Source organism: Alosa alosa, chromosome 7 (genome assembly GCF_017589495.1).
Source record: "Alosa alosa isolate M-15738 ecotype Scorff River chromosome 7, AALO_Geno_1.1, whole genome shotgun sequence".
NCBI lineage: Eukaryota > Metazoa > Chordata > Actinopteri > Clupeiformes > Clupeidae > Alosa > Alosa alosa.
The window spans coordinates 5,451,788-5,479,271 of record NC_063195.1 but is presented as its reverse complement, the minus strand read 5'-3'; the positions used below and the strand labels follow the sequence as shown (position 1 = coordinate 5,479,271).

Below are 27,484 nucleotides of genomic sequence, written 5' to 3'. Positions count from 1 at the left end.
ATCAAGCATAATTCTGTCAATCAAACGTCATGCGGCCTGTCTACGTTTATTTTTACTTAGCTAGATTATAATACAGGATCCGTTACGTAACTTGAATATCATGGTTTTTAATATTGTTTTATTTTAATGTAGGCCTAATATACTGGTCAATTGTAAGATACCCAGTATCTCAGGTCTCGGCTGTAACATCCAGAAGAGAGCGGTTCTTTAATTTTCCCTAAATGTCCTTGCGCGCCTGGTTGTTTTGCTATTTTATTTCGAACATTGATCAAGCATAATTCCGTCAATCAAATATCTCATGTGGCCTGTCTAAGTTTATTTTTACTTAGCTAGATTATAATGCAGGATCTGTAACTGAACTTGAATATCATGGTTTTTAATATATTTTTTTTAATGTATGTATATTTTACTGTAATGTACTGGTCAGTTTTACCAAAGTTGGGAAACAATGGGCTAGAGATTGTTGAGTCACATTGTTGCAAATTTCATAGGATGATGCATCATTCCACAAAATGGTTTGTCTTCTCTATCAGGAAGTTAGTCAGTAAGCTTAACAATAAACATATAGCCTTAACTCAAAACAGCTGTTATAGGCTTATGTCATTTTGATCTGTAAAAATGTCACATGCAGCCATGCCTAAATTCTGCTTACTGCACATTAATCATAGGCTAATATATTATAATATAATATTCAGTATTGAATGCTTAGGAATGATGTTTTCCCCTCCTACCATACTATTTGTAAGCAGGTGTAGCCTACCTGCGGACATGTAAGTGCTACAGGTTTTCTACAGAAATTGCATGTTTGAACGGGCACTGCACTAGTTATATTGAAATAACAGAATAAGGATACGTTTATCACTACAAACTCAGCGGAGTGTTGCAAATGCAGAAACTGTTTGTCTGAAATAATATGGCAGCTTGCGGATAGAGAACAACATGACGATAAAAACAGTTAAATGATGAAACTGAATATTGAAAATTGAAATGCAAAATGAATTGACATTTGAATTTTGAGACTGAAGTACCATGGCAAAATGGAATGCAAATCAATCCATGTTTATTCTATTTTTTAACCAAAATTATTCAAATTGATTTCAGGATTGCATTGTCACTTTGCAGATTAAAATACAATTGGATGGAAATTATTGCAAATTGCAATATTAAATTGCATAATGTAATGTATTTTAGAATTGCAGATTGCATTCTCAATCTAATTTGAATTATGCAACATATATGCTTCCATACATTAGGTGTGTAAATGCAACCCAGATCACACTGTTCCCAGTGTTGGGAAAGTTCACTTTCTACGTGAACTAGTTCAAAGTTCAGTTCACAAATTTTAAAATGAACTAGTTCAGTTCATAGTTCATAATTAAAAATGTTGAACTAAGTTCACAATTTCCAAACTAGTGATGAACTAGTAGTTCTTTTTTTTCATATGTTGCTGCGAGCTATTATTTTTCAAAATTATTGCCACAGCCCATATAGAATGCAGTTAATTTGGGTTGAGGATCTGTCTCGACAGTCTTTTGATTTGTTATTGGCTTGCACATACCTTGAAAGGCTAGCCAGGTGCTTCAGTTCAATGTGCCATTTCAGGTTTGCTGTGGATGTGACTGATGTTCAGGCAAAGTTTGCACAGAAATGTATGATTTTTCCCATCCTCACTGACCTTGTCATAAAACTTGTTTTAAATGATCATATGAGGCCCCTTTGCTGCTTTGTCGTCTACATCAGCCTTTCTCAAACTTCTTTGACCTGAGGCCCAGTCAAGGCATACTTTGGGGTCATAGGGCCCACCTACATGAACCCACCCCCCATCAAATTATCATAACAATATCACAATTATTATTATTTTTATACTATATTGCTATACATGCACTTCAAAACAGTCAATGTTTAAAGTGCTAAGATTGTTCACAAAAGTTTGTGAAAACATGCACATCAGAGTACTGCTTTACTAATGTAAAATATAATATGGCCTACAGTAGTTTCATTGTTTTTGCATTGTTGCATGATGCTTGTGTAGCACTCGGCTCAATTTACTATATTCTAGGTTATGTCTAGTTACTTGGACCAGAATCAGAAGTTTCTAGATAAGACTACTGGAGGTAGATGGATGCAACAAGCTAAAGTTTATGTTAGAATAATGATGACATTTAATAAGTAAAAGGAGTAAATGAATAAAATGGTATAAATAACAATAAGTACAATGAATAGATTGAAATAAATAGAATACAAAGTGCAGTGCAATACATAACAATATCAGATGTTCTATTCATTCACGGTCCTCACCGACAGAAACCTCCTTCTCCATGGGCTTGTGGAACTGTCAATCCGCAGTCAACAAAACCGACTTCATAGCTGGCTATGCCAACCACCTTTCATTGGAACTCCTTGCTCTCACTGAGACTTGGATCAAACCAGAGAACACTGCCACCCCGGCTGCACTCTCCACTAACCTTACACTATCCCACACCCCTCGCCTATCTGGGACGAGGGAGGCGGGACGGGCCTGCTGATCTCCAACAAATGGAAATTCACCCGCTACTGCCTTCAAACAAATATGTCTCATTCGAATTCCATGCCATCACAGTGATCGCCCCAGCAAAACTCTCACGTGCTGGTCATCTACCGCCCTCCAGGCCAACTAGGCGACTTTATTGACGAACTTGACACTCTGCTATCCTCCATCCCTGAGCATGACTGTCCGCTTCTTGTTCTCGGTGATATGAACATCCACTTAGATGCCCCAGGCTCAGCGGACTTTTTGGCCCTGGTCCACTCCTTTGACCTCGAACTGGTTCAAAGCCCACCGACTCACAAAGCTGGCAAAGAGCTTGACTTGATCTTCACTCGGAACTGCAGCACAGACACCCTCATGGTGACGCCTCTCCATCTTTCTGACCACTTCTTCATCCAGTTCAATGTCAGCCTGTCAGAACAGCCTCCGGCTCCTCAGCCGATGGTCACGTTCGCCCGCAACATCTGGAATCTGTCTCCAACGCACTTCTCCTCTGTGGTTGCCTCCGGTCTACCTCCACTCAACACCTTCTCCTCTCTGGAGGTTAATGAAGCCACCGACTCGCTCTGCTCCACACTGACCTCGTGTCTAGGCAGCTGTGCCCTCTTACCACAAGGCCAGCTCGATCCAAACATTCTCATCCATGGCTAAATGATACCCTCCGATGCAGAAGCGCACCAAACTCAGAGCCGCGGAGAGGAAATGGCACAAATCCAAACTAGCTGACGACCTCAAAACTACCAGACACTCCTGACCTCCTTCTCAGCCAGCATCACTGCTGCTAAGACTGCTTTCTACCATGACAAAATCAACAGCTACAGACACTCGAAAACTTTTTCTCAACCTTCAAATCGCTACTCAACCCTCAGCTGCCTCCTCCTCCATCCAGCCTTACTGCAGATACCCTCGCCTCATTTTTTACAAACAAAGTGGTGGCAATCAGCAGTCAATTCTCTACATGCCCACTCAACGCATCTGACTCAGATACCGCACTCCTACAACCTCTAGGGACTGCTGGAACATCTTTTTTCAGCATTCACGCCTCTCTCCGAGTGAAGTGTCCAGACTCCTGACATGCAGCCGTCCTACCACATGCTCGCTGGACCCTATACCCTCTGAGCCTACTTCAGTCCATCAGCCCGACCATCGCTCCAGCTATCACACATGTGATCAATGCCTCGCTAACCTCCGGCACATTTCCAACAAGTCGAGAACTACCGCCCTGTCTCACTACTGCCTTTCCTATCCAAAGGCATTGAACGAGCAGTCTCCAAACAGGTCTCTGACTTCCTTTCACAGAACAACCTTCTGGATCCAAATCAGTCTGGGTTCAAAAGCGGCCACTCTACCGAAACGGCTCTGCTGTCTGTAACAGAAGCCTCAAAGAAGCCAGGGTGACCGCCGGTCATCAGTACTCATTCTGCTTGACTTATCGGCTGCCTTTGACACGGTTAATCACTGTATCCTTCTCTCTATACTTTCGCTGACATGGGAATCTCGGTTCTGCTCTCTCCTGGTTTGAATCCTACCTCACAGGACGCTCGTTTAACGTATCATGGCTTGGTCAGCTATCCGCACCTCACCATCTCACCACAGGGGTCCCCCAGGGCTCAGTGCTGGGCCCCCTCCTCTTTGCTATCTACACCACCTCCTTGGGACAGATTATCCGTTCAACGGCTTCTCATACCACTGCTATGCAGACGACACACAGCTCTATCTGTCCTTTCCACCTGACGACCCCCTGGTTTCAGCACGGATCTCGGATTGCCTTTCAGACATAGCTACATGGATGAAGGCACACCACCTCCAGCTGAACCTCTCAAAGACTGAACTGCTGGTCATCCCAGCTAAACCTACCATACACCACGACATCAACATCAAATTTGACTCCCTGTCTGTTTCACCGACCAGGACTGCAAGAAATCTAGGAGTTGTTCTTGACAACCAACTAAACTTCTCAGATCATGTTGCCTCAGTAAGCCCGGTCATGCCGTTTTGCACTCTACAACATACGGAAAATCAGGACTTACTTGACTCAAGATGCTACCCAACTTCTGGTTCAGGCAATAGTCATGACTTCGACTACTGCAATGCCCTCCTGACAGGTCTCCCAGCCTGCGCAGTGAAACCACTTCAGATGATCCAGAACGGGCGCCCTGGTCTACAACCAACCCAAAAGGGCACATGTTACCCCGCTGCTCATCCAGCTACACTGGCTACCTATGGCGGCCCCATCAAATTCAAGTCTCTAACGCTTGCCTACAAAGTAGTCTCGGTTCTGCTCCCACCTACTTGAATGCCCTCATACAGACTTACACTACCTCCAGACCGCTGCGGCTCCTCTGACGAGCGACGTCTAGCTCTACCACGATGCGCTCAAGCCAATCCAAACTTTTTCTCATCTGTTGTTCCTCGTTGGTGGAACACACTGCCAGTTCCTACAAGGGCAGGGACATCCTTTTCCACTTTCAAAAAACTCCTGAAGACCCAGCTCTTTAGAGAACATCTACTCTCATAGCAACACTTACAACAAGTCTTACTGATCCTAGCACTCACCAGCCGTTTTAAACTGACAAGTAACTGTTAAAAACAGCACTCACCGACGCACTTATTCTTACTGTACTCTAATGTTTTTTTTTTAAACTGTCCTAAAATTGTGAGAATTGTTCTAAAACTTACTGTTTACCATGTTGTTAGTCGCTTTGGTTAAAAAGCGTCAGCCAAATGTAATGTAATGTAATGTAATGTAATGTTCTATATACGGTTCTATATTCGGGTGCACCCTTATCTTACCTAAGTTCTAAAATATTCAATGTGATCTTTCAATGGTACAAGAAAATAAAAATATATACAATAAATATTCAGTGTATTATAGTATGTATGTGTATCAATTCAACAAAATGTATTGTCAATATCAATGATCAATGTGTCACAATCAATTAATTCAGTTCATTCAGAAGTTATCAGGAGGTTAAGTCAGGGAATAGTCAAAAGGTCAGTCTGGGTCAGTCTTACAGTCCTACCACAGTGGTGTGAAGGGAAATGAAAGGTGAAGGGAAGTTCAGATTCGGGATTCTGGGAGGCTCGCCATCTATTCAGATCTTTTATCCACTATAAAAAAACCTGACCTGTAAATATACAGGCCAGAAACAATCATGTATCCAGGTCTCAGAGTACAAAACATCCAATAAACAGTCACATCAAATAAATTAAATCAATAAATAAATTATATGAAACTGGTCTATGTTAAAAAGTTTATTAAACATTACCGGAGTTCAAGCTAGCGTTAGGCTTTTATGGTGCTGCACCAGCAGTAGCTCTAGTAGCAAACCTAGCTTAGCATAAACTTTAACGGAAAAACGAACTCACGAAGCCAGCATTCGATGCAGTACAGGCAGTTCAGAAAGTTGCAGTTCTGTTTGAAGTTTTGTCTTCTGGATGTCTACGATCATTATTACAGTATGTCTACATTACTATTTATGTATTTAGTCTTGTTCTAATCTTGTAGATATTTCAGTTAAATATGTACCTTCAATCCATTCGATTTAACGTTAGTCCTGTCAATCGTTTTCCCTCCGGTCAGGTTTATGTTCTCGTTCAGGTTTCTATATCATATTAATTTCATTACTAATCATGTTTATCATATTACACCATGTTATAACTTATTATTGGATCAAATAATTACCTTTTCTCTTCTTATTGAGTTCTTATTGATAGATTATTCTCGTTGGTTCGTGTTAGTTCGTGTTGGTTCGTGTCTTTCGTTTGATTTCATTCAAAAGTTTTTCTGTGGTTGCTGTGGAGACGCAGGGGGCGCGCTCTCATTGGCCAGCTGGCTTTTAGAAGTTAACCCTTTATGCACTGGGCTACACCCTCCCCCCTTGAACTCATGCACGTCCTGTTGCATGAATGACCGGGCTGAGTGAGGATCACAGGGACTGAGGGACAGGAGAGTGAATCAGGGCCATCACTTTCAGACAGAGCATCTGTGTAAGCTACAGTTAGGCCATGAAAAAGGGCTTGGACAATTGAGATCAAGGGTTTTCCCATCTGTGTGTACTGCAATCTATTGGGCTCTCTTCTTTGTCTCTGTGACCGTCTTGGAAGGTTCTCCTGTATGTCTGAGGTCTCTGGACAGAGTTTAGGTCCTGACTCCACGAGTCCATAACTGGGCTCTGGATAAATGGGCAATGAACTGGAGTTGTCCAAAAGCAGAGGGACAGAGGGACAGTCGTGTACAGTTTGTACTACATCCGTTACTTCCAGTGGGTAGGTCCCAGGCAAGCTGCTGGGAGCAGTGAGGGAGTCGGAGGGGGCCTTTACAGTAGAGCTTGAGGGGTGATTCACAGACTCAGCACTCAGGGCGGAGGGGACTGCATCTTCAGGAGGCTGACCCGGGCTGTACACCAGATAATCCTCGAGCTGATGAGGGACAGGGACAGAGCCAAACGTATACTCAGAAAGCAGGGTTGGAGAAGACTCTAGACAGACTTCGGGCCGGTGAGGCACAGGTTCAGTATCGAGTCTGTGACCTACAGATGCGCCGGGGGTTTGAATACCATCTGTCCCAGATGATGATTGTCGTAGCGGGATGTAAATTGACTAGAACTGTGACATGGACGTTCCTCAATTAAGGGGGCTAAAGGGGAGGCTAAAAACTCATCTTCAGAATCACTTGACTCAGTGGCTTCTGTCTCACATTCAGGAACGCTCTGACGTGTCTTGACTCGCTGAGTGGGCTTGGGGTCTGGGGGCAGCTCTTCTACTTCCTCTGGCACAGGGAGGAAGCCACAAGGAAGAAGGAGATCGCGGTGCAAGGTGCGCATGGGGCCATCTCGGGACTCTACCTTTACTGTGTAGATTGGAAGATCTCCGGCACGCTTAACCACAACATGGATGTCTTTCCCATTTGTCCGCTAGTTTGTTCTTGCCACGCAGTCTCACATTTCTCACCAACACTCTATCTCCGATCTCAAGGATGGAAGTGGTAATTTTCTTGTCAAAGTGGGATTTATTTCTATCAGCAACTTTCTGAGCATTGCGAGAGGCCAATTGGTAACTTTCCTCTAGTCGAGATTTGAGATTTTGCACATACTGCGAATGGGATTTTTCTTGTTTTTCTTTAAAGGGTAAACCAAATGCTAGGTCAACTGGCAGGCGGGGCTTACGGCCAAACATCAACTCATATGGGGTGAATCCGGTTACATCATTCTTGGTACAATTGTAGGCGTGTACTAAGGGTTTAACAAACTCCTTCCAGTGGGACTTTTGCTTGTATTCTAGGGTACCTAACATGCTCAGCAATGTTCTATTGAATCTCTCAACTGGATTACCCCGTGGGTGGTATGGGGTAGTTCTGATCTTATGTATTCCTGATACTTCACACAGCTCCTTAATTAGGCGAGATTCAAATTCAGGTCCTTGGTCGCTGTGCAACTTCTCAGGGATTCCATAGCACACAAGGAAGTTGTCCCATAGACACTTTGCAACGGTTCTAGCTTTCTGATTGGGAGTAGGGATGGCAACTGCAAATTTTGTGAAGTGATCTGTTATCACCAGGATGTCTTTGGTGTTACTGCTATCTGGCTCAAGAGTAAGGAAATCCATGCAAACAAGTTCTAATGACCTTGATGTTCTTATGTTTACTAGAGGGGCTGATCTTTCGGGAAGGCTTTTTCTTCGCACACATCTATCACAGGTCTTGATTTTGTGCTCTACGTCAACAGACATTCTTGGCCAGTAGAATCTGGTTCTAACAAGATCTAGTGTCCTATCAATTCCCATGTGTCCCATGTCATTGTGCAAACTATGCAAAACAGTTTCTCTGAGTTCTTCAGGAAGAACAAGTTGATATGTGGTGTGACCTGAATCATGTCTTTTGCGGTACAGAACCCCATCGTACAATTCCAGTTTATTCCACTCCCGCAACAAAAGAGGGAGGTCGGGGAGCTCTTTGCGCACTGTGGGAGGTGGTTTTTCTCCACATTCCATTTGAGCAATCACTTCTCTGATGGTACAGTCTGCTCTCTGCTTTTCTTTAAGTTCAAAGTGTGAGAAGGAGGGGATGGTTGGTAACCCATGGTCACTCTCTGTGGCATAGCTCTCTGGAAGGGCATCTGCAGAGACAGCAAGAGACTCAACAAGAGTAATACCACATCACTGTAGTGCTGGTCGTGTGAAACTTTAACAAGACGGCTCTCACAGACGGCTTTCACAACATCCACATCCTGGTCAATGTCACCCATGGGCTCTGTATCGTCCAGATGAAACTGAGTGAAGTGCCGGATTCGTTCTTGCTCTTTCTTGGAATGACTGTCATTTAAGAGTTGGCCATGTGGTCTTCTGGACAGGGCATCTGCATCAATATTCTGTTTGCCAGCTCTGTACTGGAGTTTAAATGTGAAGTTTGACAATGCTGCAAGCCATCTATAGCTAGTGGCATCCAATCTGGCAGTGGTGAGTATGTATGTCATTGGGTTACTGTCGGTGAAAACAGTGAACTGGGTTCCATAAAGATAGTCATGGAATTTTTCTGTCACAGCCCATTTGAGGGCAAGAAATTCTAATTTGTGAGCTGGATAGCGTGATTCACTTCTTGACAGTCCTCTACTGGCAAAAGCTATGGCTCTCAATCTCCCTTCCTGTTCCTGATACAATGCAGCTCCAAGGCCGGTGGTACTTGCATCGGTGTGTAAGACATATGGTAGCTTGGGGTCTGCAAAACCAAGAACTGGGGCTGAGGTAAGTTTCGAGATGATGGTATCAAATGCTTCTTGGCAGGCTTGAGTCCAGCGAGAGCCAAATGGTTCCTTCGGGTTAAAGTAACCTGTTCTGTTTGGTGGATGCCCAACTGCCTCTGTTTTCGGTGGATGCCCAACTTCCTCTATCTTTGGTGGATGCCCAACTGCCTCGGTTTTCGGTGGATGCCCAACTGCCTCGGTTTTCGGTGGATTCCCAACTGCCTCTATTTTTGGTGGATGCCCAACTGCCTCGGTTTTCGGTGGATTCCTAACTGCCTCTATTTTCGGTGGATGCCCAACTGCTGAATTCCTTTGGGGTTTCCCTTTGGTTCTTGACCCTTTGTGGACTGGTGGATATCCACGGGTCAGTTCGTTAAGTGGGCTGACTATTACTGAGTAATCCTTTATGAATCTGCGATAGTAACCTGAAAAGCCTAAAAATGAACGCAATTATTTTAGATTTTTGGGAATTGGCCAGGTTTTTAATGCGCTAATCTTCTCTAAATCAGTCTCAACTCCATTTTCAGACACTATGTCCAAGGTAACGCACAGACGTTATGAGGTCATCTAAAAATACCAAAACTTCTCTTAAATTCATGTCTGCTACACATTTTTCCATAAGTCTTTGGAAAGTACTGGGCGCATTGGTTATGCCTTGGGGCATTCGGTTGAACTCCCAGAATCCTAATGGTGTTTTGAATGCTGTTTTGGCTTTGTCTGCTTCATCAACTTCAATTTGGTAGTATCCTGACTTGAGATCAAGGACAGTGAACCATTTAGAACCGGTAAAGGCTGAAAAAGTGTCTTCTAGATTGGGAAGGGCATAGGCATCTTTAACTGTTTGGAGATTGAGTTTTCGGTAGTCTATACACAGTCTGACATCATTGTTACGTTTCCTTACTACTACAATGGGTGAGGAATACGGGGATTCAGACTCTCTAATCACACCAGCATCAAGCAATTCATGGAGGTGTTTTCTAACTGCATCAATGTCTTGAGGGTGTATGGGCCGGGCACGATGCTTAAAGGGGGTCTCATCATGAAGTTTGATGGTATGCTTCACTTTGTCTGTACAACCGAAATCTAAATCATGGTGGGCAAATACTTCAGGCATTCCTTTTAACATATTGATAATACGGTCTTTCCACTCAGGGGGTATGGGAGAGTTGTCAAAGTTAAAGTTGAGCTCAGTTTCTTGAGTCGTGTTCATGGTTTCTCTATTAGCAACACTTTGTTGAGATAAGATGCAGTGGAAAGTGGCAAGTTCAGCAATCACACAGTAAGAGGGGATTGTGGTATCATGGTCTGATTCATTTGTAATGACAACAGGAACTTTATATGGTGCCTTCGTAGGGACAGAAATTAAGCAACTCTTGACACACAGGCCACCCGGCAACGAAGACTGGGTGGGATGTTCCATATTGGCCCATTTGCCAGTGGGGACGCTCTGAGCATTAGCTGATCCTTCCAAGACTACTGTTTGGCCTGCAGGGATGACAGCAGAAATCTTTCCAACTGTTGTGACTAACGCTATAGCACTATTTGTGTTTTGCTTGTGTCTCAACTCCAGAGTGTTAAGTAAGGCCCTATATCCATAAGGACTGGGTCGGTGGTTTGGGATCGCAATATCTGAATACTTTTCATAAAGCACATCAAGCGTGTTAGTGCCTATTAATACTGACGACTGACCGTCAGGATGTATATCTGGAACAACAAGTGCAAGAGTGGGGATCTCAAAGTCAACTCCAAGGAAATCTCTGGGAAATGTTACTGGTATTTCTATGTAACCTAAATAAGGAACAGACTGTCCTCCTGCACCTTCAACCTCTAAAAGGTCATGAAGAGGTTTGATGCTTTGACTTGTAAGATGTTGTTGATAAAATGAGTCTGGAACTGTGGTTACTTGAGATCCTGTGTCTAGTAAGCAGTTACATTGGACACCAGCTATGTTCACTGAAGCTGTACATTTTGATCCTACTAATCCTCTGGGTAGTTTAAATGTTGGTTTCCTAGCGTAGGACTGTTTAAGATTGGCACGCTGCTTGTGCTTGGTTTTAGCGGGACATGATCTGCCAGCTACAGTCCCCATTCGCCCCGAAATAGAGACTGTTTCTAGTTTAAATGGTCATGAGTGGAGTTGGGGTTTTCTCTTTCCCACATCTCCTGTCGACCTTTTAAAAGTTTTCTTTTCTCTGCTACCAGAGCTGGGTTTGGTGGGCTATCACAGTTTGGCTTAATGTGGCCATCCTCTCCACATCTGAAACAGTACCAGGGACGGGGCTTAGAGTTTTGATTTTGCATTGTATGCTGAACATGTTCTCTTGTTCGTTCCTCATTTTTCTTTCTCTCCCATGATCGACCACTAGAATTTCTGTTTGTGTTAGTGTTATGCTTTGGGGTCATTGCTGCTAATTGGCTTTGTATCTGTGCTACCTGCTTCGCAAGTTCCTGTGTGTCTGTGCTAAGTGCAGCATATGCACCCTGTTCTTCGTCACCGCAATACGCAGATTGCACATGTGATGACACTTTCTGCCTACCAGTGGCGCCTAGATGTTGCCTCATACGCATTTCTTTAGTTTCATGACGATCTTCCTCTGTGCGCAGCAGTAAAAGCAACTCTGCAAACGATGGGGGACATGTTTTCTTTTGCTTTAACTGAAGTTCAGAGAGAATGGCGTTATCCCAGCAACCTCTACAGAACTGTGTGAGAAGATGTCTGTCAGCTTCCTCACTTCCAGCACCACCTCGCTTAACAGCCTGATTCAGAGCTACCTGCAGACGTTGCAGGTAAGAGGACGGTTTCTCACCAGCATCCTGAAATGTGCCCATGAACTTGGCATACAGCTCATCGCCATCTTGAACGGTTCCATAAGCAGAATCTAACAATTGAAGATAGGCAGCAGGTAAACTGTTTGGGCTCAGATGTTTGACAATGTCAGTGGCAGGAGGCTTTCAAGTATTCTCTGTGATCGTAGTAGGTCTGACATGGCAGGGTCACTCATCATAAGTTCAACACTGGAACGCCAGGTGTCAAAATCAGGTTCATGAGGGGGTCTGGGGGCTTTTCCAGAAAAGGCACGTAGTTTAGGGCATGACTGCATCTGCAGACCAATGTCTTCTCTTTTAACAATGTGCTCAACTACTACTCGCTGTACTTCAGGAGGGTTTAAATCAATGGCAGTTAAAGCTGTGGTATTTAGGGTTCTGGTGTGTGGAGTGGGGGAAATTGGTGTATCTGTGTAGCTCTGACGAGCATTACAAGGGGGTTTTGTTATTACTGCAGCTAATGCAGGTGAACTAGGGTTTGGCTCAGTGTCATTAGATTGTGCATGGGGTAAATCAGCAATTGACTGACTAATTTGGGACATCATTTCTTTAAGAACTTCAGCAAAATCTTTCCCACTACATTTGGCTATATCTTTGAGTTCAGTAAGGCAGGCTTTAGTTGTGTTATCCACTACAGTTTGTGAGTAAACACTGCTAAGAGCTTGTACTCGGTAACTACTGTCACCACCACCATGAGCATAGGGTAGTTTGGGTTCTAAAGCCTTTACGGCAGCACCTGAATTGTATTCTACAATTAAGCTTGGATAAAATTCTGAGGATAAATCCTCAACTGGTATTATTTGATTAATAGATGGGTGGATGACAAATAAGCCTGAAAAAAGGAATTTAAAAAAACTTCAAATATCATCCCTAAAAAGTGTTTATATGTGTTGCTGTATCTCTAAACCTGACTAATATTAAAAAAAAATCCAAAAAAAAAAAGTGAAATATATATTTATATGTCAATTTGTCATGTTAGTGCCTAAAATTGTCATATGGTGTGACGTGAAAATAATTTGAAATAAAATGAAAATTAGATACGTTTTTCTACTTTAATTTATGTCACTGTACATTTTAATCACGTTTGCTTTGATATGCAACATTTCCTTGTGAATATTTAGAAGAAAAACCTAAAATTTAACAAGTTATTTTGTCAAGGTGGAGAATGCTCCTAAGTGTAACCAGATATTTTAGCTTAATTCTAATATTTCTTGTAAGAACTCACTCAAAATTCTTGAGGTTCTTGCAGATACCATTTCCTTTGTGTGCTATTGATGTTTTAATGATTTTTCAATTATAAAGTATTTTTTGTGACATTATTTAATGTCACACCAAATGACATGGTGTCACGCCATATGATGAACTGCACCACTCCACCATGTGTCAGAACAAAACAGGGTTTTAAATGACAATAAAATCATTAACAATGAATTTTGAAGTCACTGTATGAATGGTGTATGCGTGTAACAGCAAAATAGATGAAAGTTTAGTATTTATTTTTTAAACTTACATGGCATGGTAACATAAAAGAAAAAAAGTATGAGAAATATGAATTGTACAGATACATTTTTTTTACCCAATTATCACAGATTTAACAAAACATATAATATCTGAATTTAAAACATGTTTATACAAGAACTTTTATGTAAAAATGCAATTTGGTCATAGGGTGTGACAGAAATGTCATATAGTGTGACTTGAAAAAAGCTGTCACACCATATGATGCAGCGTCACACTATATGACATTTTGACAGTTAAGCTAATTTTCTAGACAGTTAAATACAGCTAACTATTATTTAGCATGCAACTGACCACATGGCAGCAGTGCTTTTAAGAATTCATGAAGAATATTTGTGGAAAATAGCTACTTTTTAGGCAAATGATGTCACACCATAAGACACTAAAATTTGGCCACGATTGATGATGTCCAATTCAAAGCTTTTTATATAAAAATCCAAAAAGCAGAACTCACCTCTTGACCATGCCAATTACTCCTGACATTCTATTGTTACTTCCTGATTAAGCAGGGTCCTCTTCCCAATAATAATGTCCAAATGAATGCCCGGTCAAAATATACAATATAGTGTCACGCCACATGACAACCATTTTATGGACAAAATATATTTGATTATAACTTAGTTGGACAGCATGCATAAACATCAAAACTTTCTGTGGTTGTAAAAAACATCCAATTATTTTATATGCATGGTAAAACTTTAAAGTAATTATACTTTAAATATAATATACACTCTTTTTAGGAAGTTCGCACACATGGTGGACAGTCACACCATATGACATTTTTTATGTTTGGATGATTATTTTAAGTCAAAAGTGAAATACAAATCCAATAAATTTAATATGACAGAACTTGAACCTACCAGACCTACAACATTTCCATATCAATTCTTAACAATTGACATTTTTTATAAGTGTGTGACACATGGACAGTCTGAATTCTGCTATTTGTCATCTACCCACATCCATATTGTTTGAGGAAATCTAAAATGTCTTCATCTTTCTGTTCCAGTGATGCCTCTAACTAAAACGGCATTTGGAATTTTTACAGCGTGGTTCTGAACAATATCCATATTTTTAGGTTGATTTCAGTTTATTAAAAGTCAGTGAATATCAGAATTTTAGTATTATATTATTGTTAATACTTATACTAAGGTTTTGGGTCGCTAGACACTGTTAAATTACTATTTCAAAATGGTGAAAAAGTATTGCAAATTACTCATCTACCTCCTGGCTGGGCTCGCCATATTTTACTGTAGCACTCGGCTCAATTTACTATATTCTAGGTTATGTCTAGTTACTTGGACCAGAATCAGAAGTTTCTAGATAAGACTACTGGAGGTAGATGGATGCAACAAGCTAAAGTTTATGTTAGAATAATGATGACATTTAATAAGTAAAAGGAGTGAATGAATAAAATGGTATAAATAACAATAAGTACAATGAATAGATTGAAATAAATAGAATACAAAGTGCAGTGCAATAAATAACAATATCAGATGTTCTATATACGGTTCTATATTCGGGTGCACCCTTATCTTACCTAAGTTCTAAAATATTCAATGTGATCTTTCAATGGTACAAGAAAATAAAAATATATACAATAAATATTCAGTGTATTATAGTATGTATGTGTATCAATTCAACAAAATGTATTATCAATATCAATGATCAATGTGTCACAATCAATTAATTCAGTTCATTCAGAAGTTATCAGGAGGTTAAGTCAGGGAATAGTCAAAAGGTCAGTCTGGGTCAGTCTTACAGTCCTACCACAGTGGTGTGAAGGGAAATGAAAGGTGAAGGGAAGTTCAGATTTGGGATTCTGGGAGGCTCGCCATCAATTCAGATCTTTTATCCACTATAAAAAACCTGACCTGTAAATATACAGGCCAGAAACAATCATCCAGGTCTCAGAGTACAAAACATCCAATAAATAGTCACATCAAATAAATTAAATCAATAAATAAATTATATGAAACTGGTCTATGTTAAAAGGTTTATTAAACATTACCGGAGTTCAAGCTAGCATTAGGCTTTTATGGTGCTGCACCAGCAGTAGCTCTAGTAGCAAACCTAGCTTAGCATAAACTTTTAACGGAAAAAACGAACTCACCGAAGCCAGCATTCGATGCAGTACAGGCAGTTCAGAAAGTTGCAGTTCTGTTTGAAGTTTTGTCTTCTGGATGTCTACGATCATAATTACAGTATGTCTACATTACTATTTATGTATTTAGTCTTGTTCTAATCTTGTAAATATTTCAGTTAAATATGTACCTTCAATCCATTCGATTTAACGTTAGTCCTGTCAATCGTTTTCCCTCCGGTCAGGTTTATGTTCTCGTTCAGGTTTCTATATCATATTAATTTCATTACTAATCATGTTTATCATATTACACCATGTTCTAACTTATTATTGGATCAAATAATTACCTTTTCTCTTCTTATTGAGTTCTTATTGATAGATTATTCTCGTTGGTTCGTGTTGGTTCGTGTCTTTCGTTTGATTTCATTCAAAAGTTTTTCTGTGGTTGCTGTGGAGACGCAGGGGTCGCGCTCTCATTGGCCAGCTGGCTTTTAGAAGTTAACCCTTTATGCACTGGGCTACACTTGCATTAGAAATACTTCTCAAAACAACAGCAATTATATGGGTGCCATTGTTTTGGGATGTTTCCCTCATGCAAGCATCATACACTGATAGAATATTTATATTCTATTTAATTACATTTTAATGTAACTTTAATACTTTAACACACTTTAATACTTAATGTTAGACATTGTTTTATATAGTCTGTGCTCTGATTTTTTTATGGAAGTTGCATAAATCCACGTCGTTCTATTAAATGTCGTTTCATAATGATTGAAGGTTAGCTTTGCTACCAACGTGCACACGCATGCATTGAATAAACGCTCATACTACGACTTAATTTTATGCCTCTATGTTTGATGACACCAAATCAACAAGTATTTCCTACAAATTGCAGAAACGTTTGTTTTCTTTTTCTGTCCGCTGTTCCTTGATCAATTGCGCAGCAAATTATCAGACGATGCCCCGGAATTCACTCTGCAGACCAGCATTGTCCACGTTGCGGACTGCGGCCATAGACTGCGGCCCATAGTTTGAGTAATGGTGACCTGCATGCTGCCATATTAAGGCCTTTTAACGGTGTGTTTTAGCCGGGTTTTCGCGTGGAAGGCTCTGTAGAAATCTGGCACCCTATTGAACCAGTTCATAGTAACGTTCATCAGGCAGTAATACAGTAAGCCTACGTACAGTTCACGTTCGCTCAAATATATATTTGTTTTCTCCTATTAATCCTTTCCTCTCTTTTTTATCTAAATGTAATGTAATCTGGCGCGAGAGATACAGTCAGTTCGTTACTATTACGTCACTCTTGGAATATATACTGCAGCGCAGCCGTTGAAGTCAGTTCAACAGGAGTCAAGAGTAGTCAACAGCTCTGCTGTGCCTCATTTTGCTGTTAACGTTAAGACTTCAAGAAAATTCGTGAACCTTCTCGCCAGGTAGGCATATGAACTCGTTTTCCTTTACTTTAAGTTCTTGTGCTAATCAATACATGAGTTATTACGGAAAACTTGGGAAAGGATGTTGGAGCTAATCAGCTATCGTCAACGTGCTAGTAGTCGACCATCTGGTGTTAATTTTAGACTGATAAGAAAAGTTATCTTTGTAATAGATGTAACTTGTAAATACTTCTATGTTTTATCAAATTTTGAAGTGTTTTGTTTTTAATGGCAGTGTATACGGTTCGCCTCTGTGAATGTTGTCCAATGTTAGTGTTTCACATAAAAAAAGCAAGGTTAGTTCAACAAGAGTAAACCACAGCACGTCGTCAATAATTCTGCTGTTCCTCGCTTTGCTGTTAAGACTTTAAGAAAATCATTTAATCTTCTTGCCAGGCTTTGAGGAATTGTATCAGAGGGTAGCTAACGTTAACGTTAGATCTGCTGTTTCTAAGTCTGGTGCCCAACAACGTCCCGCTTTGTTGTTTGAGTCTGTGGGGGTCCAACGGCTGCGGCTCGAGCCCCAACCTCTCAATCGGAACTCCTGGTTGTCCTCGCTCCAGAATAAAGGTGTTTAACTCTTTAACTGCCACGGAATTCTAGAATACTGCACCCCCTCACTGCCAGAACAACATTCTAAATCCCCCAAAAATCTGCTGGATATTGTCAAACTGTGTATAAAGTATCTGTTTTCTGGTTTTACACTACTTTTTGATAGCTACAGTCAAATAACAAAGGATGTTACACCACTGCCTCTATTTAGGGCTCCAAAAAACATTGTGTATGTCATTGTGGTCATTACAAACAGCAGTTGCACAATACAATTTGTAATATGTACTAATGAATTATCACCTTAAAAACACACACAATAGATAATATTCATAGAAAGATATGTAATTTAATCAATTAATAATATATTATTACATACTCTAAATATTCACACATCTCATTACATCATTACAAAATGATTGAGTGGCAAACTTATAACATACGGCATATGACAAACGGCGGTTTCAATTCAGATAAATCAGGTGGTCTAACAAACAGTGACATGTTAATCATGTAGTAGCATGCATGTCATTATTTATGCTGTTTCTTTGCAATTAAATTCAGGTCCAGAAAGGTTTAGAATGACTAAACATAAACACTCCTGTAGTAAAATTGAACAATAAATATAAATAATAAGATCTTTTTGGTAATTGAGGGGCAGCCGTGGCCTACTGGTTAGCGCTTCGAACTAACCGGAGGGTTGCCGGTTCGAATCCCGACCAGTAGGAACGGCTGAAGTGCCCTTGAGCAAGGTGTGTGCTTCACCTCACTGTATGTTCAATGTGTGCTGAGTGTGTTTCACTAATTCACGGATTGGGATAAATGCAGAGACCAAATTTCCCTCACGGGATCAAAAGAGTATATACTATTGGTGGTATTGGTGACAAACCAAGATACTTTGCACATGACAATTTGCAGATCATAAAAGAAAAAATGTCCACCTGCTGGGGTGTTTTTTTAACATCTGCAAACAGTAAAGGACTGACATAGGTTAAGTTCTTGTGAGCACACTAACAGCAGAGACCAGTGTTGTGCCCGGGGAGCAACCTATATGTGGCCACAATACTCATGTTCTCTGTGATTAATTTCCTATTTTGCCTTTGAAAACACATTGGATTAGATCCATGCTTCATTTGAGTATACAGCTACATGTAATAACTGTTGAAGTGAACAAAAAAGAACTCTGAACATCTTTTGGAAACTAGTGTACTACTAGCCAGCTACTTGCTAGCCAGCTACTATAGCCAGTTCGAGTTTTGTATAGATTTCTAAAAATGAACAGTAAAACCTCTACACTGGTAGAGATTTGAACAAACAATAAATATCAGTTCAAGTTTTGTATAGATTTCTAAAAATGAACAGTAAAACCTCCACACTGGTAGAGATTTGAACAAATAAACAATATCAGTTCAAGTTTTGTATAGATTTCTAAAAATGAACAGTAAAACCTCTGCACTGGTAGAGATTTGAACAAACAATATCAGTTCAAGTTTTGTATAGATTTCTAAAAACGAACAGCAAGACCTCTACACTGGTAGAGATTTGAACAAACAAACAATAAATATCAGTTCAAGTTTTGTATAGATTTCTAAAAATGAACAGTAAAACCTCCACACTGGTAGAGATTTGAACAAACTAACAGTAAATATCAGTTCAAGTTTTGTATAGATTTCTAAAAATGAACAGTAAAACCTTCACACTGGTAAAGATTTGAACAAACAAACAGTAAATATCAGTTCAAGTTTTGTATAGATTTCTAAAAATGAACAGTAACTGATTGGAAGAACTAATCATTTGAACTGATTGAAAGAACTGATCATTTGAACTGATTAAAATAACTGATCATTTGAACTGATTGAAAGAACTGATCCTTTGAACTGATTAAAAGAACTGATTGAAAGTGCTCCTAGACAACCTAGGCTGGTAGATGCCTGAGATGGAAGATTCTGAAAAAAAAAAAGAAAAAACTATATTTAGAGAAGAAAATTCAAACAAAATGGAACATTTTGGCAAATATCTACATTTATAGTTATTAGCAGTGTAATTTAACGTGCATAAATAACTTTTATATAATCAATAGTAGTAATTATTACGTTGTATGAAACAAGGAAAATGCATATCAACATGTGCATATTAAAATTAATGTAATTTACCAGATACTAGCGAATAGACTAGATAGTCTACTATAATAAGCAAACAACATCTCACCAGTGTTTGTACACAAGCTTTGTATGGTACATCTCAAAGCAGTCAGTGGGGCACAGGGTGGTCTGGACAGGTCTTGCAGAAGAAAGGTGTCTGCTTCCTCCCTCTATGTGCGTCATCTGGACTGCGCTTCCGCGTGGAACAGACTTTGCAGTCCGGACGCGATTTCTCGTGTTGTCTGAGAAAGTGTCGACCAGTGAGACGCACGGGCACTAACGGTGTGCTGATTGGCCTGGGAGGAGGAGTAAGCTCAATTTGCCTCCGTCTCAGTAGCCCCTTCACCACAAGCTCGCGGAATCCAGCCGACTGCATTGAATTGCCACTTTCTTTGTGCAAGATGTAGGCATTCACAAGTGCGACCTCCCAGATATGATGGAACAACCGATGGTACCACTTCATTGCACGGTGTTGGTAGCTGTAATAGGAGCATAGCTGGTCTCCGCGATCTACCCCTCCCCATGAAGCGGTTGTAGTCCTCCACGCTCTTTGGCTTTGCGCAAAGTTCTGTAGCCATCAGGCCCCTTGCCTTTTCGTTTGGTGATTACGAGATTGTCGGGTGCACTGTGGAGAGGACGGTGACTGTGCCAGCATCACAAAAAGACGCAGTTAAAAGTGGACGTTTTTCAAAAAACACAGGGGGATCTGAAGGCCGCAGTTTCAGACCATGGAGTTGAGGGGGCATGCCTTTCCTGTTCACACGAACAGTTCCACACGCGCCAGTGTTTTGCCGGTGGAGCTCTTGGAAAAGAGCGGGTGAGGTGTAGTAGCTGTCAGTATAGAGACTGTGTCCCTTCCCCAAAAGCTTAGCTTCCCTTAGCAAGCCAACAACGGAACTATGGCCAATACCCAGACAGCGTCAGAGTTGAAGGCCCCCTCCAGTGTATACGTGCCACAGGTACGTGTAATTACTTGTCGCGTCTGATAGGACACAATTCTTCAGACCAAACCGGTGTCTTTTATTTGGCACGTACTGACGAAAAAACACCCTTCCACGAAATGAAACCATGGATTCATCAATGGAGAGGTGTTCGTGGGGGTAGTACTCGCTCTGAAAACTCTTCAGGACTAGATCCATAAGTGAGCGGATTTTAAAAAGTGGATCATAACCCGGCTGACCTCTCTCCAACCTCAGAGAGTTGTCATTGAAGTGGATGCAGGAGGACAAGAGCTGAAAGCGGTTGCGTGTCATTACACAGGCGAAATTTGGTGTCAAGCCCAGTGAACTTTGGGTGCTCCAGTAATCAGCGATTTGAGTCTTTCTAGTCAGACCCATGCTGATCTGAATGGCCAAAAACGCCTCCATCTCAGAGCGATCAGTGGGTTTATAGTCACGTAAACGAGAGTGACTCGCTAGCTCGGTGGAAGCTAATCCCTCAGCATAGCGGTTTGTCTCAGCCACCATGAGATCAATGACACAATCGCTAAAAAAGGCTTTAAAAAAAAGGTATGGATCACTACAATCCCAAACTCTCTGCGGACCAGGGGCCTCATTACAGAAAGAATCCTAACTGCTCATCCTAATTTAAGTTAGGAAACCAAAGATAGGAAAAATCCTAACTTCCTATTACAGAAGCAGTGCCTAAACTAATGTCCGTTTCCTATCTTATCTGTGGCTTCCTATCTTATCTTTATTTAGGAAAATCCTAAACGTTCTATCAATCTGATTTTTCGACGGCTATCAACAGTTTATGTCTTTTTCTGCACTTAGAATGTGCACGAGACTGATAGAACGCATAACTGTAACGACAAATGAGCTTAAAAGTTAACGTTAAAGCCTAACGAAAACCTAAACGAAACAGCAAGCTACGGTCATGGCAGGTCCAGCTGATAAGAAGAGGAGGGCTTTTAATTTCAGCCAAGACGAGTTGGAGGCATTAGTTCAGGCGGTGGAAGACAGGAAACATTTATTGTTCGGGAAATTTTCAATGACCGTAACGTCGCAGTCTAAAGATAGACACTGGAAAGAGGTGTGGGACTCTGTCTCAGCAGTTTGTGGGATGCTGAGGACGATTGGAGAGTACAAAAAAAAAGTGGTCCTCTCTAGCAAGTGATGCTAAGATCAGGGGGGTCTTACAAAGGAGGGACCAAGCAAAGACAGGGGCTGGTTTGCCCGAAGTGAAGCCCCTAACCTCACTGGAGGAGAAGATCCTGGCCGTCATGGGTCAAGTTTACACCGAAGGTAAGTTGATTTCAGCACTAGCTTCCATGTAAAATTAGCCAGCTACTAGCTTGGCAATCGCAACTAATGTTATTAAAGTTTGTCTTCAGTAAGACATATCATGTCTAAAGCGACAAGAACGCTTAGCTTAAGTTTAGGTTGGGCATATACCTAAAGAGTGGACCTCATAATTGGTATGAACTAATGTCAACTAGTGTCAGTGTGTCTACATTTTGGGGGCGGTGTAGCAGGCTACAGACGTCAGCTAGCTAGTGCTACGATGTAACGTTAACGATGATAATCTAAAATGTAGCAGCGTGCATCGGGCTACCTGGAGGAGTGGCTACATAGTAACCCTAGAATAGGGCCACCAGAAGCTACATGTTACTTGTGTCAACCAGACAAAATACAGTCTATGTAGGCCTAGAGCTATGTAGACAGCAAAAGAAAAGCCAACGCTGACAACTCCCTAACGTGAAATAATTTGTGTATCATAGGCATTGCAACCGGCACGGAGGTGGGACTGGATGAGCTGTGTGAGCAGAGAAGTGGCGAGGTGTGTCAGTCGACATCGCCTGACCCTGAATCGGAGAAGGGTCATATTAACGCTGATGGATTCAGAGTGTGACACTATGAATCTGCCACCAGCAATTGTCATCCCATCACCTGGTAAGTCGAATTCAACGTTGATGGTAATTTAAAATAAATAGGCTATGAGGTGCATTTTTTACAATGATGCTGTCTCAACTGTATGCTACTCCATATGAACAGTTAAGGTATGTACTGTAATGTCCCGTTTAGTCTATGCTGTTCAAGGAAAGGTGCCTAGATTCTGAATCTAACATTCAGTTTTAATTCTTCCTACAGCTAAAAAGAAGCACATAAGCCTACAAGAGGAGCTTCTGGAGTTGGAGAAGGAGAAGCTGCTGGTAATGAGAGAAAAAGTAAATATTGATAAGGAGAGACTGCAATTGGAAAAAGAAAAATTCGAATTTATGAAGGAGTATTTAAAAAATCGAGGGAACAACATTGTCGATCTCTCTGAACTATAAAAAAAAATTATTTACATGTTTAAATGTATTTATTTAATATTGTCAAAAAATAAATATTTTAAATTAAACTGCAATATTTTGTCTTTAATTATCTTGTAAAATAATGTGCAATTAAGTTGTTTCTGGCAGTTCTGCCAGTCTGTGCACCATCATGTAGGCCTATGCCATCATGGCCTTCCTCCACATCTTCAACCGGGATGTTTTCAGGGTCCGGGAGATTAGCCATCCTGCATATGTTGTGCAGCACAGCAGTGGCCTTCACAAACATCACCACTCTCTCAGGGGAATACTGAAGATATCCCCCACTCTTATCATGGCATCTCCATCTACAACAACATAAATTAACCAGCACTGCACCAATTAACCAGTTAGTTTGTATTGCCATCATGGTAACAGGCTTTAATTTTTGGTATGATGTTATAGTCCATATTAATATTAAATCATATTAAACTTATACATTTGCTACATTGCTTTTGAAGTGTATAGTTTAACACTAGCTTCTTCTTCAGGGTTACTACACACTCCTTATCTACACTATTGAATGCATCAAAGCAGTATGTCTCACCTTCCTTTCCATATACCATAAAGCCTCTCCTGACGGCTACGGCACCTTTTGTGTGCCACATTATACTTCCTCTCTGCCTCTGTCTGCTCATTCATGACCGGTGTCATTAGGTAGGGTTTCAAGGGGTATCCCGAGTCTCCCAAAAGCCATCCACTTGCCCTGCCCTCACCCAGGTAAGCATTGATATCACTGTAAATGGGCACATTTCATATTTTAAATAGTATTTGAGTGAAGCCTATAATGAAGTCTGTAAAACAATAATTTATGTTAGTGTCAAGGACCTACCTGGTGTTGAATATGAATGAATCATGGATGGATCCAGGCCACTTTGCCAACAAATGCCGTATAACCATATTTTGGTCCCCTATGGCCTGAACGCTTATGGCATGGTATCTTTTCGGCACACGTATGTCGGCTCACTTGGGCCACTTGGAGCTTTGATTGGAAAAAGTGACCCATCAATAAGCCCAACTACCCCTGGCATTCCACTCAGTTGTAAAAACTCCTCCTTTATCTGCAGAAGCTCTTCTCCACGCGGAAACTGAATATAATTTGGTGCCAGATTGCAGATGGCTTTGGTGACTTCCATGAGGTTGCGCGGAAATACACGGCTGTGACACCAAGACAGGCTTGCAACCTCAGTCTGGAAGTCACCCTTGGCAAAAAACGCAGAGCATTTGTTACCTGCACAAGCACTGGCAAGGCTCCATGTCTCCCTTTGTAGGCCTCTCCAGAACTGGACGTGAAGTTCTTCCACCAAATTCAAAATTAAATGTCTTGGCAGGCGATAAAATGAAATTAAAACACGGTCTGGAAAAATTTAACACATCATTATGCGGGTCTAAGTAGCCTTTCTGCCATTACATTTCTGTTAATGTGTTCATCTTCATTGTCAAAGATACCTACAAGCAGTGCTGCTGCCATATTTTTTTCAGTTAGTGACAGTTATTTTGATTTAGGACAGGGTGAATGGCAACCTAATTTAGGCATCCTAAGTTAGGAATTTCCTAACTTAGGATGATTCTGTAATGGCTAAATTCCTATCTTAAGATAAGATAGGATCTCATCCTAAGTTAAGTTAGGAAACCTGCTTCTGTAATACCAAAACCCCTAAATGCCTTCCTAACTTAAGTTAGGATAGGATTTCAGAGTGAGGAAGTTTCTGTAATGAGGCCCCAGGTCGTGGGTTGGTGTGTACAAAAGGGATCCTCCCATCAGATCGCTTCCTCTCCCCCTCAGTGGCCACCGTCTTGCCTGTCACATCTAGCCACTTCCACGGGGCGTCTCCCTCATCACAGCCAGTGAAGTCGCTGGCTGTCCTCCTTCTTCGACTCCCTCCTCGTCCTCCCCTGGACCACACAGGACCCCCTCCAAGTCCTCCTCTCCAAATCCGAAAAACTCATCGCCGTCACTGTCCCAGTTGAAATTAAAACTCTCCTCCATGGTCGTAAATTCACGGTACCGCAATCGCAAACTCTCTCTGTGTGCTAGCTAGATAGCTTGATATTTAGCTGATGCTAATTTGTTTCTTGAAGTTTGTGAATGACGTAGCATGAACATAGCAACAGCACAGTAACAATGTTTTAATTGGCTACATGTTAGCGCGGCAATGATGATGCTCCTTGTATCATCGTAGCTGCCAAAAATGTAACAATTCTCAAGCGACTGAGTGAGCAGGCAGTCCGAGATAACTGGTTAACTTCCCGCAGAGCCGGAAACATTGCAGACTCACAGACCATGGGACTCAGATTGGAGCGGCTGAGTAGCAATCCGGGTTAGTCGGATCAGCCGGCCGGTTAGGCTACATTTTGAGTAATGAAGCCAGTCGAATCAGCCCGGCTACGTTGTCATGAGTGGATCTGCGAGAGCGAGTAGCTCCTCGAGGTGAAAAGCAATTCCACAACAAAAGCCATTTTTCCACTTCTGAAATAGCATTTAATTTTCTGCATGTAGCCTAGACATAATTAGATTTGGTGTATAGATGTAGCATATTAAAATGCAATTAGGTCGTGCAGACAGTCCGAACTGCACGCTCATGGAGCTGCTTGAGTATCTACCTGGGTCAGTCGAATCAGCCGGGCGGACCGGTTACGTTGTTATGAGTGCTTGAGTCAGCCGAATCAGCCGGGCTACGTTGTCATGAGTGGATCTTTAGAGCAGCGAGTAACTCCTCGCCAAGGTGAAAACAAATCCACAACAAAAGCCATACTTTTCACTTCTGAAATAACATATGTTCTGCACGATAGCCTACTATAAAATGCAATTAGGTCGCAAAGACAGTCCAAACATTGCAAGCTCTGTATGGAGTTGCTTGAGTAGGCTACCTGAGTCAGTCGGATCACCCGGCGGCCGGGTTACGTTATCTTGTTATGAGCCTAATTAGCTTGGCTATGTTGTCATGAGTGGATCTTTAGAGGAGCCAGTAACTCCCTCGTCAAGGTGAAAAGCAAATCCACAACAAAAGCCATGCTTTCACTTCTGAAATAACAAATGTTCTGCGCGATAGCCTACTTTAAAATGCAATTAGGGTAACAAGACAGTCCTAAACATTGCAAGCTTTGTATGGAGTTGCTTGAGTAGGCTAGCCTACCTGGGTCAGTCGGATCAGCCAGGCGGGCCGGTTTACGTTGTTGTTATGAGTGCGAAGTCAGCCGAATCAGCCGGCTACATGAGTGGATCTGTAGACGAGCGAGTAGCCTAGTTTCTACTCGTGTCAAGGTGATAATAATAATGAGAATAGTAGTGCCTAATGAGAATAGTAGTAGTAATAATAATAATAATAATAATAATAACAATAATAATAATTTATTCACTGCAGGGCATTTCTACGTTCCTGTTTCTATGTCTACATTGAAAGTCAATTGCTTAGACTAGGTTAAGACAATAAATAAACAGTCTGGCTCAAACTGCTTTCTTTCCCGTGAGTGGGTGGAGGTTTTGATGCTATTATATTAGGCTATTTTATATTATATTATATTATATTATATGATATTATATTAACCTAACCTAACAGTATAGCTAGCTGAATAGTAATATTAGTTGCCTAGTATTAGCAGCCTATAATACTTATAATACTACCCTCTCTGTCAATAAGATCAAAGTTTCTGAACATGAGCACCAAAAAGATGAACAATGTGTGGATGCACTTTGACCAGGAGAGCAAAACTCTAAAGGCTAAATGCAAGTGCTGCAAAAACCTGGTTTCAAATCATGGAGGATCCACATCCAACATGAGAAGGCACTTAATGAAATGAAGCACCCCACGGCACTGCTTTATCGTAGGACTGAATTTCTTTGCGATTTAGCAATACTGACTCAAGTGACTCGTTCAACCCGGATCAGTTTAGTGAGTGACTCAGAATAACCCGGATCCTTAAAAGGAATCGAGTTTGACAGGCCTACTCCAGAATTCACCCTTCGCTAAGCCACACCCGAAAACCGCCACAGGCCAATCGTAGCTTAGCAACCCGTCACTAGGCACGGGAGGTCTGACAAGCTTTCGAGTTTTGCTATGTTAAGCAGAAGTCGAATTTGCGTTTTGTTTCATTCGACTCTCCTGAATGAATGTAACAGGCATGGGGGACGAAAGAGACATACCATTTAGGCTATGCACTTCCCACAACTTAAATATTTGACAACATATCATGAATGGTACTTCAAATAGGTGTTATTTTAAATAGATTGCTGATGGATTATACATGTTAGTGAACGTCTGTTAACAACTTGCCGTCATCATGAAGCGTGTATCTCGCGGTTACGGAAATATCATGCAATATGCCATTTTTTATAGTTAAAAACAATATGTGTTCTCAATTATATCAT

At 41.2% G+C, this 27,484-nt stretch overlaps 2 protein-coding genes and 1 long non-coding RNA gene across 3 annotated transcripts in view; 1 reads left to right on the top strand and 2 right to left on the bottom strand.

Annotated features, from left to right (window-relative positions):
• Window positions 1–27,484, top strand: part of LOC125297248 (NACHT, LRR and PYD domains-containing protein 3-like) — a 246,988-nt gene that overhangs the window by 197,462 nt on the left and 22,042 nt on the right.
• LOC125297427 lies at window positions 14,980–16,150 on the bottom strand. Its single transcript, XR_007194007.1, has 4 exons — window positions 16,042–16,150; window positions 15,886–15,961; window positions 15,725–15,798; window positions 14,980–15,485 (listed from the first exon to the last, which is right to left on the bottom strand). It is a non-coding gene; the product is annotated as an uncharacterized LOC125297427 (long non-coding RNA).
• On the bottom strand, window positions 23,181–24,021 carry LOC125297414 (putative nuclease HARBI1). The gene is made up of 3 exons (XM_048247793.1): window positions 23,948–24,021; window positions 23,663–23,851; window positions 23,181–23,423 (listed from the first exon to the last, which is right to left on the bottom strand). The coding sequence occupies exons 1-3, from the start codon at window positions 24,013–24,015 to the stop codon at window positions 23,186–23,188; spliced, it is 495 nt and encodes a 164-aa protein (XP_048103750.1). The 5' UTR covers window positions 24,016–24,021; the 3' UTR covers window positions 23,181–23,185.